The sequence below is a fragment of the Salarias fasciatus genome, chromosome 5 (assembly GCF_902148845.1).
Source record: "Salarias fasciatus chromosome 5, fSalaFa1.1, whole genome shotgun sequence".
NCBI classification, from domain to species: Eukaryota; Metazoa; Chordata; class Actinopteri; order Blenniiformes; family Blenniidae; genus Salarias; species Salarias fasciatus.
Window position 1 is genome coordinate 8,044,034 of NC_043749.1, and position 13,098 is coordinate 8,057,131.

General features: G+C 42.4%; 1 protein-coding gene across 1 annotated transcript; it reads right to left on the reverse strand.

Moving 5' to 3' along the window:
- Window positions 1-1,376: 1,376 nt before the first annotated feature.
- Window positions 1,377-11,029, reverse strand: ube2r2 (ubiquitin-conjugating enzyme E2R 2). The gene is made up of 6 exons (XM_030091936.1): window positions 10,443-11,029; window positions 9,902-10,091; window positions 6,496-6,582; window positions 6,213-6,310; window positions 5,282-5,416; window positions 1,377-5,197 (listed from the first exon to the last, which is right to left on the reverse strand). Exons 2-6 carry the CDS (start codon window positions 10,076-10,078, stop codon window positions 4,912-4,914), a joined length of 783 nt encoding a protein of 260 aa, XP_029947796.1. The 5' UTR covers window positions 10,079-10,091; window positions 10,443-11,029; the 3' UTR covers window positions 1,377-4,911.
- Window positions 11,030-13,098: the final 2,069 nt, after the last annotated feature.

The window sequence follows — 13,098 nt, forward strand, 5'->3', positions numbered from 1 at the left end:
AACGATCCGAACGGGCCACCGGTTCATCACAGAGCAAACACAGAGAGACACATTCACAGCTACGGACAAATTATAGCCACCAAGTAGCCTCAAACACACGTTTTTGAAGAGCCCAGTGATAAAACCCGCCCGGAAACTGGTGCGATTCCTTAACCGCCTTGAACATTTACCAGAATGTTCTAATCAGTTCATCGTTCAGATCACGTCTAACGCAACGCTCTTGGTAAATTTGAGGGACATCCCTTGAGCAACCTGAACTAGCAACCTTGACTGTCACCAAGTTCTAATTTTTAGTCACTCGTGAAACGATGCCACTGCCAAAACATATCCAATATCTGAAGCACAAACTACGAGCGAGACGCCGTTGTACTTTTCAGTTAAAGTAATCTAGCGACTGCAGCGTTTGGAGGCAGGGAGGGGTTCTGGTTATTGTATTTGGCTCGGGCTGAGAAGAGAGAGGTCAGCTGAGGTGACAGACGAGCTTATTGAGGCCGCCGGGTGCAACGTGGACTCAGAAAGGAAATGATCAGATTTCAGTGAACCAAAGGTCGAGTTCCCAGTGAGTTAACCTCTGTCCCATTGTTGTAAATGCAAAACATCACAATAGCTGACACTCGGTGTATTTCATCACACTAGTTAGAGGGCAGCAGTATTACGGAAGAGCTCGATTTTATTGCAAGATGTAACTTTGTTGCTTTTAATCCTATCTGTGTAATCTAACCCATAAATATGATACATTATTAAATAAAAGTAAACCACACAGTAACGGCGCAAAGCAAGGTGAACCTTTCAGCAGGCTTTATCGACATACTGTTTTATTTTGAATAATTTTCCAACTTAACCACAATAACTGCCCATCATTTGCATATCACTCTTTTTTTTGTTTTAGTCCAAAAACCAACCCGCCGCGTTCGTTTCCCCACAACATGTGAGCATAGCAACACACACCGAAGCCCTACAGCGAACAAACCCAACGCGTGTGTGTTCTCTCTCTCTTTTTTTTTTTTTTCCGCTGTACGATAGAAACTTTTATAAGTGACATTTGCATCCTCACAAACACAAAATGGCGTGGAAATAAAATGAAAGAACAACAACAAAAAAAAAATCAAACATGAAACCAATGAGGACAGCGTTTCACATGGAAAGGTGTGTGGACACGTCGTGGTATCGTCGTGGACGTGAGAAGGCCTCGGGGGGAGGGGGAGGGGGGGGTGGCCTCACACACATTCAGCCCACGCTGTAAAAACAAATCACACCGTTATGCACCCACATGCTTACACACAAACACACACACTCAGAGTAAATCAAAGTTCTTTTTTTTTTTTGTATGTAACAACGTGGAATAACGTCTCAACATCTGTGATCCTGTATCGTGATTTTTTTTTTCTTCTTTTCTTTTTTTTTTTTTTTTAATAATAGTTTGTGTTTCTCTTAGGTCAGTCGGCTCTGTGAATCTTTTTATTCGACGCCTCGACTACAAAAACAGAGACGTGCACTTCTAATGAAGAGGTCTGCACTGATCCTCAGCTACACTACGCCTAACCTTTTCTCTAATGGAACAATAATGCAGGTTTTAGATCTCTAAATTTGTAATAACATGGCTTTGATGCAACAGTTTGACCTTTTGGGAAACTTTGTTGGGACATTTACAGAGACACAGATGAGAAGATTGACACGGCGTCTGTTAAATATGGTCTCACGGTTCAGGACAAAACCAAGCAAAAACCCATTTCATCTGACAAGGCTGTCATTCTGGGAATTCTCGTGATTTCTTTTTCCTTGAGCGAGACACTGCGTGCAGTGGATCTACTGAGCCGCAGCCAGTGGAATGTGAGCACGTGTGTGTGTGAAGTTCAAACCCGATTCCATTCTTTTCATCAGGTCCATTTCGGTATTACTGGAAAATGAACTGATCTGTTTTTGGTGGCCAGAGATCAACGATATTTTGACGTAACAATCTTATGAATGAAATCTCTCCCAGGTTCTTATCGTGTGTCTGTGGGTTAATTGTCCATTCATCTCTAGATCTGCGCCAAATACCCGTCAATGAATTATTAATAGAGTACATCTACCTCAAATTGCCTCGTTACACTCTCCTGTAAAATGGTGTCAGATGTCAGATGGCTCATCGTGCACTGAACGGGGTTTCTAATTCATGATCAGATAGAGAGAAATGGGTTGCTGCGGTCTCCAAATAGAATATTCTTTCTGTTATTCCAAGTTGTACAGTGAAATCTAGCTACCCTGCCGCTGGTTTTAGACACATATTTAATGACGAAGCACTGCGGGACCAATCTTCTCATCGAAGTCTCCATCACACAGCATGGCTTTACCAACATAATCCATTCGTAGACACACACAAGCACACACACACACGAGTGGCTCCTTTCATTGCCCACTGTGGATCTTATGTCTGAGCACCGTGTGGGAGGGGCAAAACCGGAGACAACATAAAGAAATGTTCTGAATTTCAGGGATCATTCCGCCTTCTGTGCTGCGTTAACAAATCCAACAAAAGGTCCATTTCAGAAGTGGATTTCTCTTCCCCAACCTCAACAGAATCCAGTCTTTGTGAGCCTCCAGAGCACAGAGCCAAGAGAAAATGTTTCCCCAATCCAAAACGGAGTCTCGTGAAGAGTTTCTTTTCTTTTCTCAAACAGCAGTAAATCCACTACATGCATCCATTGCTCCGTAGTTTTGAAAACAAATGGTGGTGTGGGGTTATACTTGGTTTCCTTGGCATAATCTCCATCCACTTGAGCCGCCATTTGCCCCGTTGCTTAGCCGTGTTGAAGAGGGCGACAGACTCGTAAAACAAAGCTCAAAATGTGTACTTTACTAGATGCAGCACAAGTAATAATAGTCACATTATGCCATTTGGTGTGTTCAAAAGCTTAATACTCAGAGAGTGTGTGTCTGTGTTTTTTTTTCTGTGTGTTGTTTTTTTTTTGTATTAAATCAGTCAATTCATCTGCCAATTCAGGCGTTCCATGAAAACACTAGAACAAGGAGCAAAACACACTCAATGACTTCTCAGCTGGACAAAGTCCAAAAGGTCATTTGGGAAAAATAAAATCTGCACTGATTCCACAAAAACAAACACACAGAAAGCCCTGACATCATCGCCAATATGAAGAGTGAATGTAAATACACACACACACACACGCATCCAAACACACACACGGATAACAGGCAATCAGTGTTATAGTCATTCAAATGTATTTCTAAGCTGCATGTGGATTTTTGTCCCTGTGGATGAACAGACTCTCGACGAGGTGCAGCACAGTAACGACGTTCGGGAAGTTGCAGTCAGCCTGTGTTTGAGTAACGGATCAAATCTGAACACTTTCCCATCTAACGCGACAAAATGTAAGTAATGCCTCGAGGAGAGGATACATTTTGAGTTTCTTTGACTCTTGCCTGCTACAAAAAAAAGAAAAAGAAAAGAAAAAAAAACACTATAACAACCCTAATCTGGACTAATAGCAACACTCAGTCATGTGTAAACGGCGGGATCAGAGACGTTCGGAGCACTGTCGGCCCTCCAATAATACCCAATGATACACAAAGTAAGAAAAAGGAGGTGGAGGTGAGGAGCAGTTTGTGTGTTAAGATTCTCGTCGTCTGGGTTTTCTCTCTCAGTCAAAGTCTATTGAGGCCCTGAGGTTTAAGAGGCAGAGAGAGGTGTGGGAGGCCATGTGAAAAAAGAAGGTCTTCGCCTTGTTGTAGCCCATCACCAAAAGATGCTGATTTGAGGGGTCGATGGGGGAGACAGCCGTGACGTGACACTCGTCCGAGAGGAGTGGAGCTCGCGAGGTGAAGCTGATTGCATCAAAGTGGAACAGAGAGACGGGTGCGAGGGGGACAGACATTCCCTCCGCGGGACGCGCCGAGTGACGGAGAGACGGGACCGGCCGACCGGCTCGTCGACCGGGAGGCGAGCCAGACGGCGAAGCGGCCGAGCCGTCCCGGAGAACACGAGAGACCAAAGGAACGGCGACGAGGAGAGACACGGTGGACAGACCCAATCTTTCTTTCAAGCACAAGAACAAACAATCTGAAGTGGAGCCGCCAGACGGGGAGCTGGCCGGCCACACCGGGGTTCAAGAGGCCACCACAAGGACTGTTGGTTTTCATCATTTATAAAAACTAAAACAATTTGTTTACTTGTATCGGCCGGAAGAGACTGTTTTATCTTTGGGTAACGCCTTGTCAGAAGAAGAAAGACTTTATGTCTCTGAGACATTTTGAAAGGCGACATAAATGAAAAATATAGTAAATGAAATGATAACATTTGTTCCATAATTGGAATCTTACAGAAGCCATATTGGGAAAACCTTATGGATGTCTTTTGTTTTGTGGATATTTCCCTCTATCCGGAGTTGTTAACTTGTGTGTTCGAATAACGCAAAGCTCTGCAGATTAATACCAGAATTTAGAGTTTAACATGGTGTGGACTTGGATGAAACATTCATGGGGGGGGGAAAAAAAAGAAGTTAAATGTACACTCAAAACACTTTTAGTGTGCTCGAAAACAGTGCAGGGAATATTTTCAATCTCTCTAAAAATCTCCAGAACATTTGATGCCGGACAGAGTGCAAGCTGTAATTAAGGCAAACGGTGGAAAGACCAAAAAATCTGACTTTCAGTAAAAACGGTACCGACGAACTTCAGCTGAGATGCTACGAAACAACACTATGCTGACAACTGGGAAGTAATCAAACACTTGTGTTAGTTTAATAAATGATGAAAGGTTTTTGGCAGTAGACTTTTGACCCCAATGTATGTGCAAACATACACACACAAGACAGAGACGCAAACACACACACACACACACACACTGAAAAAAGAGGGGGAGGGGGTGGCGGTGGTGGTGGGAGAGCTGGCAGGGAGGAGTTTTCATCTTGATCATCACGAGTCTTCGTTGCCAGAGTCATCCTGGTTGTCGTAATGTCTGGTGGACGTCCCGCCGTCCTCCACGGCGCTGATCGCCCCGGCCTCGCCCACGGACTCCATCTCGCTCTCGTCGTCCTCGTCGTCCTCCTCCTCCATGTCGTCGTCGTAGAGGTCGTCGTAGAGGAGGTCCGAGCTGCTGTCCTGAGAGGGAACCCTGGTCTGGACGCAGTACTCGGCCAGCGTGGTCGGCACCTTGACGCCGTCGCGCTCCGCCTCGGCCGCCGTCGACATCACCTGCTTCCTGCGGGGGGAAGAAGGGAACTCAGTCAGTCATTTTCACTGAGAAGAATCCAACACGGCTCATCCTCCAACACTCTGCATTTACCTGATAATCTCTGCATACTCCTTATCCTTGCCTTTGCTGTCCCTCCATTTGCGGAACATGACAGAGGCGTCCACGTTGGCGGGAGAGAAGGTGTTGGGCTCGTTGAGCAGAGAGATCACACTGAGCAGGATGGTCCTGATCAGGGAAGAGCAAGACGAGAAAACTCCCATTTCAGATCTCATTGTCACATGAAAGAAAAGTTTTGCACGGGTTGCTTTACACTTCAGAAGCCTCATCCCGGCTCAGACGGAGGCGTTCCCTCACCTCTTTCCCCTGGTGGCTCGTTTACACGCCTCACCCAGTCTGCTCAGACTTTCAAATCCACACTCAGCACTTTGCGTCCGCTCTGCATCTTGCTGACAAGCTAAATTTAGAAGAATTTCAGAAAACTACCCTACAGCGGTGTCTTCTGCTTCAGAACCGCCGAATACAACTTGTTTCAGCTACATGTAAAACACATACAGGCATTTTCGTTCGATACAACACCTCAATGGCGAAAGTGCTGAGAGAATTATTACACAATCTATATGTACCATCTGCCTTTTAAAGGGACAAAAAGTCATAGAACACACTAAATCTTAAAACAACAATGTTAAATCCATGGTTGGTGGAGTACAGCGTTGAAGTGCTGGAAATTCTGTCCAAATCTTTATGGATCTATCATTATTATTATTTGAAACCTGTTTTTTTTTTTTTTTTTTTAAATTGTCAGTTCTTGTTCTGTATCTTCTGGCTCACTGTCAATAAACGATGAGCCACTGAAACGTGTGAAAATTAGCTCTGTTTTAATAAAGTTTGCTGTACTGCCTTGCTTTAGTACATGTTCACAAATACAAATAAAAACCTTCACATATAAAACATACAGCTGTATTTGAAGGTAGCAGGAAGGTGAAGAAGTACAGAGAAAAGCAGAGGTTGTGTCTGACGTTACCTGACATTCTGCGTGGGATTCCACCTTTCAGAGGGCAGCTCCCCGCTCTGAGGGTCATCGACAGGAGGGTGCAGGATAGAGATGCACACATCGCCGTTCTAGAGGAAAAACCAAAACACACCATGAAAACTGTCTGTATTTCACCTCTAACGGTGAACTCAGCTGGGATCTGCACCAAACCCGACCTACATAAAGTCAGGTTCACATTCAGCGAATAGAGACGTTTGAAATCCGCAGAAAGAGGAGACGAAGGATAGGATATTTCTCGAGAAAAGACTTTTACCTCGTAGATATTGGGGTGCCACATCTTGGTGAGGAAGCGGAAGGTTGGAGGGGAGTACGGGTAGTCAACTGGGAACTTGATGTGAGCCTGAAAGAACAAAAAAAAGACGATGAATATTCAACATGTTGAATCTATTACAACGCATTCCAGTTCAACCGGAAACATATTTTTACTAACTACAACAAGCCTGAAAAGTTCAAAATGATATTTAAATTGTAAATAAAAACAGGACGCACTGATTTGCAACTCTCAGACAGTCATATTTCAAGCACAATATAACACAGACCTTTTTCATTAAAACGGTCTAATATTGATAGCAGCAACACAGCTAGGAAAGTTGGGACAGGGACATGACAGCACTGAGTACTAGAACATCCAATAATAACATCCAATTCTCTTCAGATGTTGATTTCTTGTAGCTCAACAGTATTGATCTTTAGAGTTCTCATTTTATGATGAGCCAAAGGTTTTTTTATTATTAATGAAAAATCTGGACTGCGGCAGGCCAGCTGACGACTCGGGACTCTTTCACTGTGACTTTGTCATACTAAACTATGCAAGGCCTTCAGCCACAATGAAATGTTACGAGGAACAGTACATGGTATTCTAAGATCTCTGTGTAGTCTTCAGCATTGACAGGCACCAATGTGAAATGGAGGTTTTTGGACTGTACGTAGAAAACAAACTGAATGTCCGCCTTTCCTCCTTAGCTTGCAGAAAAAGGCTGTTTGTGGTTTCCGAAGTCAAACTTTTGACATGCAAATAATCTGACTGAGCCTCAGAGCAGAGAGGATGGCTGTTTTTGATTGAATTGTAGCATGATTGATTGCACAGTGAGTTGTGTTCACAGATAATGAGTGGTAGAACTGTTCCTGTGCTCTTTGAGGGCCTGCTGATCTTAAACATGCAGTACTGGCCTGTGGCTGCGTTTCCTGTCCAGAAAGATTCCTAAATCATGTCTGAATCATTGCATGTCACTACATGATGATGGTAAAGGCTTTTACAGAAATTCCCTCTGGGATTAATAAAGTATTTCTCTTCTATTTTATAACCTCTCTATTTACGGACCTGTTGCTAAAAAAGCAACATAAAAACATTCTAAAGGTTTGTTAAATTATCAGCTGAGTGCTGCAGAGAGATTTGAGTTCTCTTTAGGAGAAAAAAGGAAAAAAGATCTAAAGTCCCAAACCAGAAAACGCTGAGATCCTTATATTGACTGTGCTATTAGGTTGCTGAACACAGGAAACACTAATTTTAAATTAATTTTATGACTACTTCTTCTTCTTTTTTTTTTTTAAACATTATTGCCTAAGCTCATGATGTCCTATTTATTGATTAGTCAGTTTATTATAGTTTCTATGCTTTGGATAACTTCAAAGATACTGTCACATTTAAAAGGTTCTTGATCTTTTCATGCTTGCTTTGCACTTGATTTACCCATAAGGAATAAATAAAGTTGTCTCAAATCATCAGATGCCCCTGGCGGCTGTGGGTTGATGGGATAGGTTGATAAAAGTGAATGAATAAAGCAACCTGTTTATGTTTTCCGATTCGATTAAATTATTTGGTCCTTTAGGTTTTTGAAAACAAAAGAAGATCCTAAAGCACAAACAAGTTACTCCTGGTTTTACTTTAATCCCTATGATTAAATTGAGTTAAGAGATTAAAGTTGCTTTGTCCTTAACATATATGATGAAGATTCACATACTTAAAAGGAAGTGACACTGAGTTATGAAAAAAGTAACAGCACATTTAAATGCCGCTCTCTTTAACTGTTTGAACATCAGCAAACATTAAACCAGAATTTCGGGTCCAATCCACCTTCATCTCGAGCAATGCATCATAACAAACACAAACACTGGAAAAACTGCTGTGTGTGTGGGGGGGGGGAACACAAAAATACAATATCAGCTGACAGAAAATTAGGTAACCGTGGCTCCGTGTTTGTCTGGACAAGAAACTAAGTTTTGGGTGTGTGCAATATCACCCTCGTTTCACACTGAACTGCTTTCCAGCCAGATAGGACTATCATGACAGCACAGCGAGCCACTGCGGCTGAGAAACATGAAACAAACTCATTTCATGATGCACTGAACAATGTTCCTGTTCGACACTCATTTGAGAGCAACAATCTGAATGCAACATTCAGAAAATCCCCAACCTGGATTTGATGTTTGGGTGCAACAGAGCAGAAATGTATTGGAAGCAATGCTAATTACACTAATGAACACACATAATACCTGTGATTTGAAACATTTCTACAAACTATAGCTTCAATTATATAAAATGAGATTCAAACTTCTCTTAATCTGAACATTATCCCTTTAATAAAAGCAGAATTGTGCGAGATGACATCAGTTTGTAGCCATGCAGGTAGCAGTTAAATGTCTGAAAGAGGACAAGGAAACATTGTAGAAAATGGAGCAGATTCACACAAACAGTCCGTTCCTTGTTTTGGCACTTTTTTCTCAGAAATGTTTCAAGTTGTCATTTCAAAGAACACTGTGCAGAGATCCTTGTTGAAAGGTCACTGTTGACTTTTCAAGAAAATTCTCAATCCTTTCCTTTCAATTTTGTTCTGTTTTGCATTCTGCAGAGTAAAATAAGAATAATTATTCTAATTTTTCACATCACAAAATAATAATGGTACATAGGGTTATTTGAGTTTTGCTACTTTTGTATGAGATGAGTGAGCCCTGAGCGCTGGCATTCATCATCAGCTTTTTCCTTTTTCGTCTCTGTCTACATTACATACAGACACAAAGCATCTGACTGATTTGAAAAAAACAAACAAACAATCTAATCATATTAAAATATTTTTGGGGATGGAAAGAAACTTCATGATTACAATTTGCAAGGATAAAAATAACGCATCTAAAAGAGAAAACACCAATATGTTCCCTGTATTATTTTGGAGTTCCTGATCTGCGGCAATGCACAATGAACATGTGCACAAACTCAACTCAGAACTTAGCTCTCACCAGTGCGCACGCTTGACATGGAAAGGCTAACATGAAAGAAAGGAAGATGAATCTGATCTTGCCCTTCTCTCTTACTCTTTCTCTGCGCAGAGGTGCCATTTATATCGGTCTCACGGCTAAAAATAGCCATTTGAAGCACAACCATAGTACAGTGAAAGGGGTGAAGGCTGGGCAAGGAGAAAGTGCTGGACAGGGGGGGAAATGACCAGGAATTCATAAATTATAAAGGTAGCTGCCTAAAAAAAAAATCAGGAAAGGTGAAGCTTATTTATATATTTTTACAACAGAACTTTCCAGAGTATGGATTACACATACGTGTATGAAGAAATGTATCTTCCAATTCTATATCAGAATCGTAACTGTGCCTGACTCAGTAAACTTTTTTAATGGGGTTTTAAAGCATTTAACGGAAGTATTTGTCTCACCTTAAAGTAGCCTCCCTCATACAAGGTATTTGGGGGCCCAAAGATGGCCACTTCCCAGTTGTAGAGGTCAGACTCCTCCACCAGAGTGATGCGGAAGCCCTCCACAGGCTGCTCCTGCAGAGACTTCAGCTCCATCATCAGGGCCTTCTGGGAACTAGGGGTTGCCTGGTGGGCCATGATAATTCCACTTCTGACACCAGCAGCAGGAAAGGGTTTTCAGGGATATAAAGTGGACAGAAATGGTTAGGATTCTCATGAAATCATCTGCATACCGCTTACATAAATTTCTAATTCCAGGATCACCCAACGAAAGACACCAACACATTCTCAGCTTCGTTTGTTTTGATACTAGCCTTTGTAAAAACACGGTAGGAAAAAAGAAGAAAAACAAACAGATAACAGCCCCGCTTTGTAGCAACTGTAGCACCGTTAATAATACAAACATAAGCAGGATATGTTGCTTTACAAGCTAGCTCAGTTTACTGGTTGAGTATACGGGCCCTTTATGAGGGAAAAGCAAAGTTAACAAAAAAGTGTTTACCTCCGTCTCCTTGCACTGTAATGTGTGTTCGTGTCGTTAGAGCTGAAGCCTAGAAGGTAAACTCATTGGTTGTCCAGGCTAACCTGGCTGTGCCTTGACAAAGAGACAGTGGCAGGAGCAGTGGATTTTCTGCTAAAGCCTACGGCTGCTCCTCGTGTTGTGTTTCCCAAATTCTTTGTGTTGACAGTTGACATGGAGCAAGTATCAGAACAAGTCACGGTGTCCTGAGGATCATTCTCGGGCTGGAAACAGTAGTCTGCCGGTCCCTGACATCCCTCCGCGCTGCTGGTTCGGTTCGGAGAAGCGCTCAGCTGATCCCTGCTTGTTTGTGTTTGTTTATCTGCTCTCAGGCAGTCTCAACTTCTCCACACGTCAGCTAAACCCCCACCGAGCAACTTCCTTCAAATGGAGCACATTTTCAGCTCCCTACCGGACCCTCCAGCACGGCCGCGGCGTTACAGACGGACAGAGTCGAGCCCGCGGTCGCGAAACGGACAGTAACTGAGAGGTTTACACTCGCGAATTACAGTGAATTTCATCGATTTTTATTTTCCTCCCATCGATGCTTCCGGCTATCATTGCGCGTGTCTGAAGAACGTAAGGCGCGTATGGGTCTGTGCGTGACGTGCGCGCACTCGATTCTGGGAAGGAAAAAAAAAACACACCACATGCACGCGCGTGTGACACATATTTTTCAGAATCGAGCACGCCCTCGATTCTGAAAAAGGACTTTGGAATTTGCAACAAGACAAACGAATAAATAAACAAATAAATAATAAACTGTTGACATTTTACTTCACTAAGTACATGTCTTTTTACTGAAAATTCCAACCCTGGTAAGTGAGTATGAGTTTGTAAGGATACTAATACTGATACTAATACTAATACTAATACTAATAATGAACACAAATTTATGAGTATTATCTGTTTAATATTCAAAGACATTTGACAGCACCTTACTGTCCCTTCATTACCTGAGAATGCTTATCAATCTGTTTCCTGTTTCCAGTTCTCAATCCTCTTCCAGGTCTGGAGCGAAATGGGCCCAGTGCACCAGAGAACTGCTTCCCCACCTTATGTGAAGTATGCATGTTCTCCCCATGTGTGAGTGGGCCCACTCCAGGTACTCCTGTCCCCTCCCATAGTCCAAAAACGTGCCCTTGTCAGTACTGTCAGTACCCGATCCGCACCCGGATCACGCTCCGTCCCAGACGCTTCTGCGCATGTGTCAATTCCCCACACATGGGCAGAAGCGGGCATATTTTACGACACTCTGCCGTGATTATTAAATATAAAAAATATGTATATATTAATTACCATACCAACTTACTAATTTTCATTAAGTGTTTCACTTGAATTCTTGCTGAAATTCACTTCTCTGTGGACCGATAAAGGCAGTAAAATGACTCTACTCATACTTTTGTCTTCAGGTTTATATTTTTGGAGGATACAATGGGTCGGTCTGCTTGGAATCAGCTGAGTATTACAGCCCACCAAGCAGTGGACAATGATTTCCAACATGGGTAATCACTGCAGAGGAATTGCAGCCATTGCTTATGGAAACTGCACCTACGTAATAAGTTTACCAAACAGAGCTGACACTCAGGTAACACGGAAGTCACTCATCGAAAGTGTGAAACCCTAGATAAGCTGGGTTTTAAATCTGAGTCAGTATGATTCATGGTATTAATTGGTATTAATTGATTTTATTTGAGTTAGCTCCTAATTTGAGAAAGGCTGATGGACTCTGACATACATTTTTACGTATATGTCAGGCACCTTTGCTTCGAAATGATCCCTCTGTTAATTAACATATGAACACATGAGGGCATGTGGCCTAAAATGGCAAAGGCTACTTTATGTTGGTTTTGGGAATTTGTAGTCGTTCCTCAGTAAGTAATTTTATTTTCTCTCCAAAGGTCAGTGGCCATGATGGATTAATTATGAACACTTTCAGCATGTCGATGTCTGCAGTTCATTGACCAAAAGCTGGACCGTCTTGCCCCCCATGAAAAAGACTTGCGGGAACTCCTGCACTGAAGTACTCTGAGAACTGAGAAGATATGAGTCATGTTGTATTTGCTCGTGGTCTTCTTCCAGGGCAAAGCTGTTCCTGGTCTCGGTCTTGTTTAGTTCCACCACAGAAAACAGTGCTTCGGAGTGGGGCAGGATCGGGACCAGCTCTGCAATGACGGCAAACTTCTGGAACAGGCTTAGCCCCATCATCTGAAGACTGAACAAAGAACAGTGGGAATAAGCCCTTAAATGTTACTGTTATCTTTTTTTTTTTTTTTTTTTACCTCTGACTGAATCAGTAAAAAAAAAATCTGTTGTTGTTCTGTCTGTCCTGAGGCTCTTTTGATCTTGATTAAACCTGTTTCCTTTTTTTCTCCTATCAAAAGCATCCTTGAAACCTCTGAGGACTGAAATGGTCATGTTTGTTGATATTAAATCTGCAGGAGTGTACCGGTACCAGTTACTGTCTCTTTATCTCTTAGCATGTTAATATCACAAACAAGTGTGTTGTAATCCCTCTTTTTTAACACCTGAAAACAATATGGTGTGTGTGTGTGTGTGTGTGTGTGTGTGTGTGTGTGTGTGTGTGTGTGTGTGTGTGTGTGTGTGTGTGTGTGTGTGTGTGTGTGTGTTAAGTCAA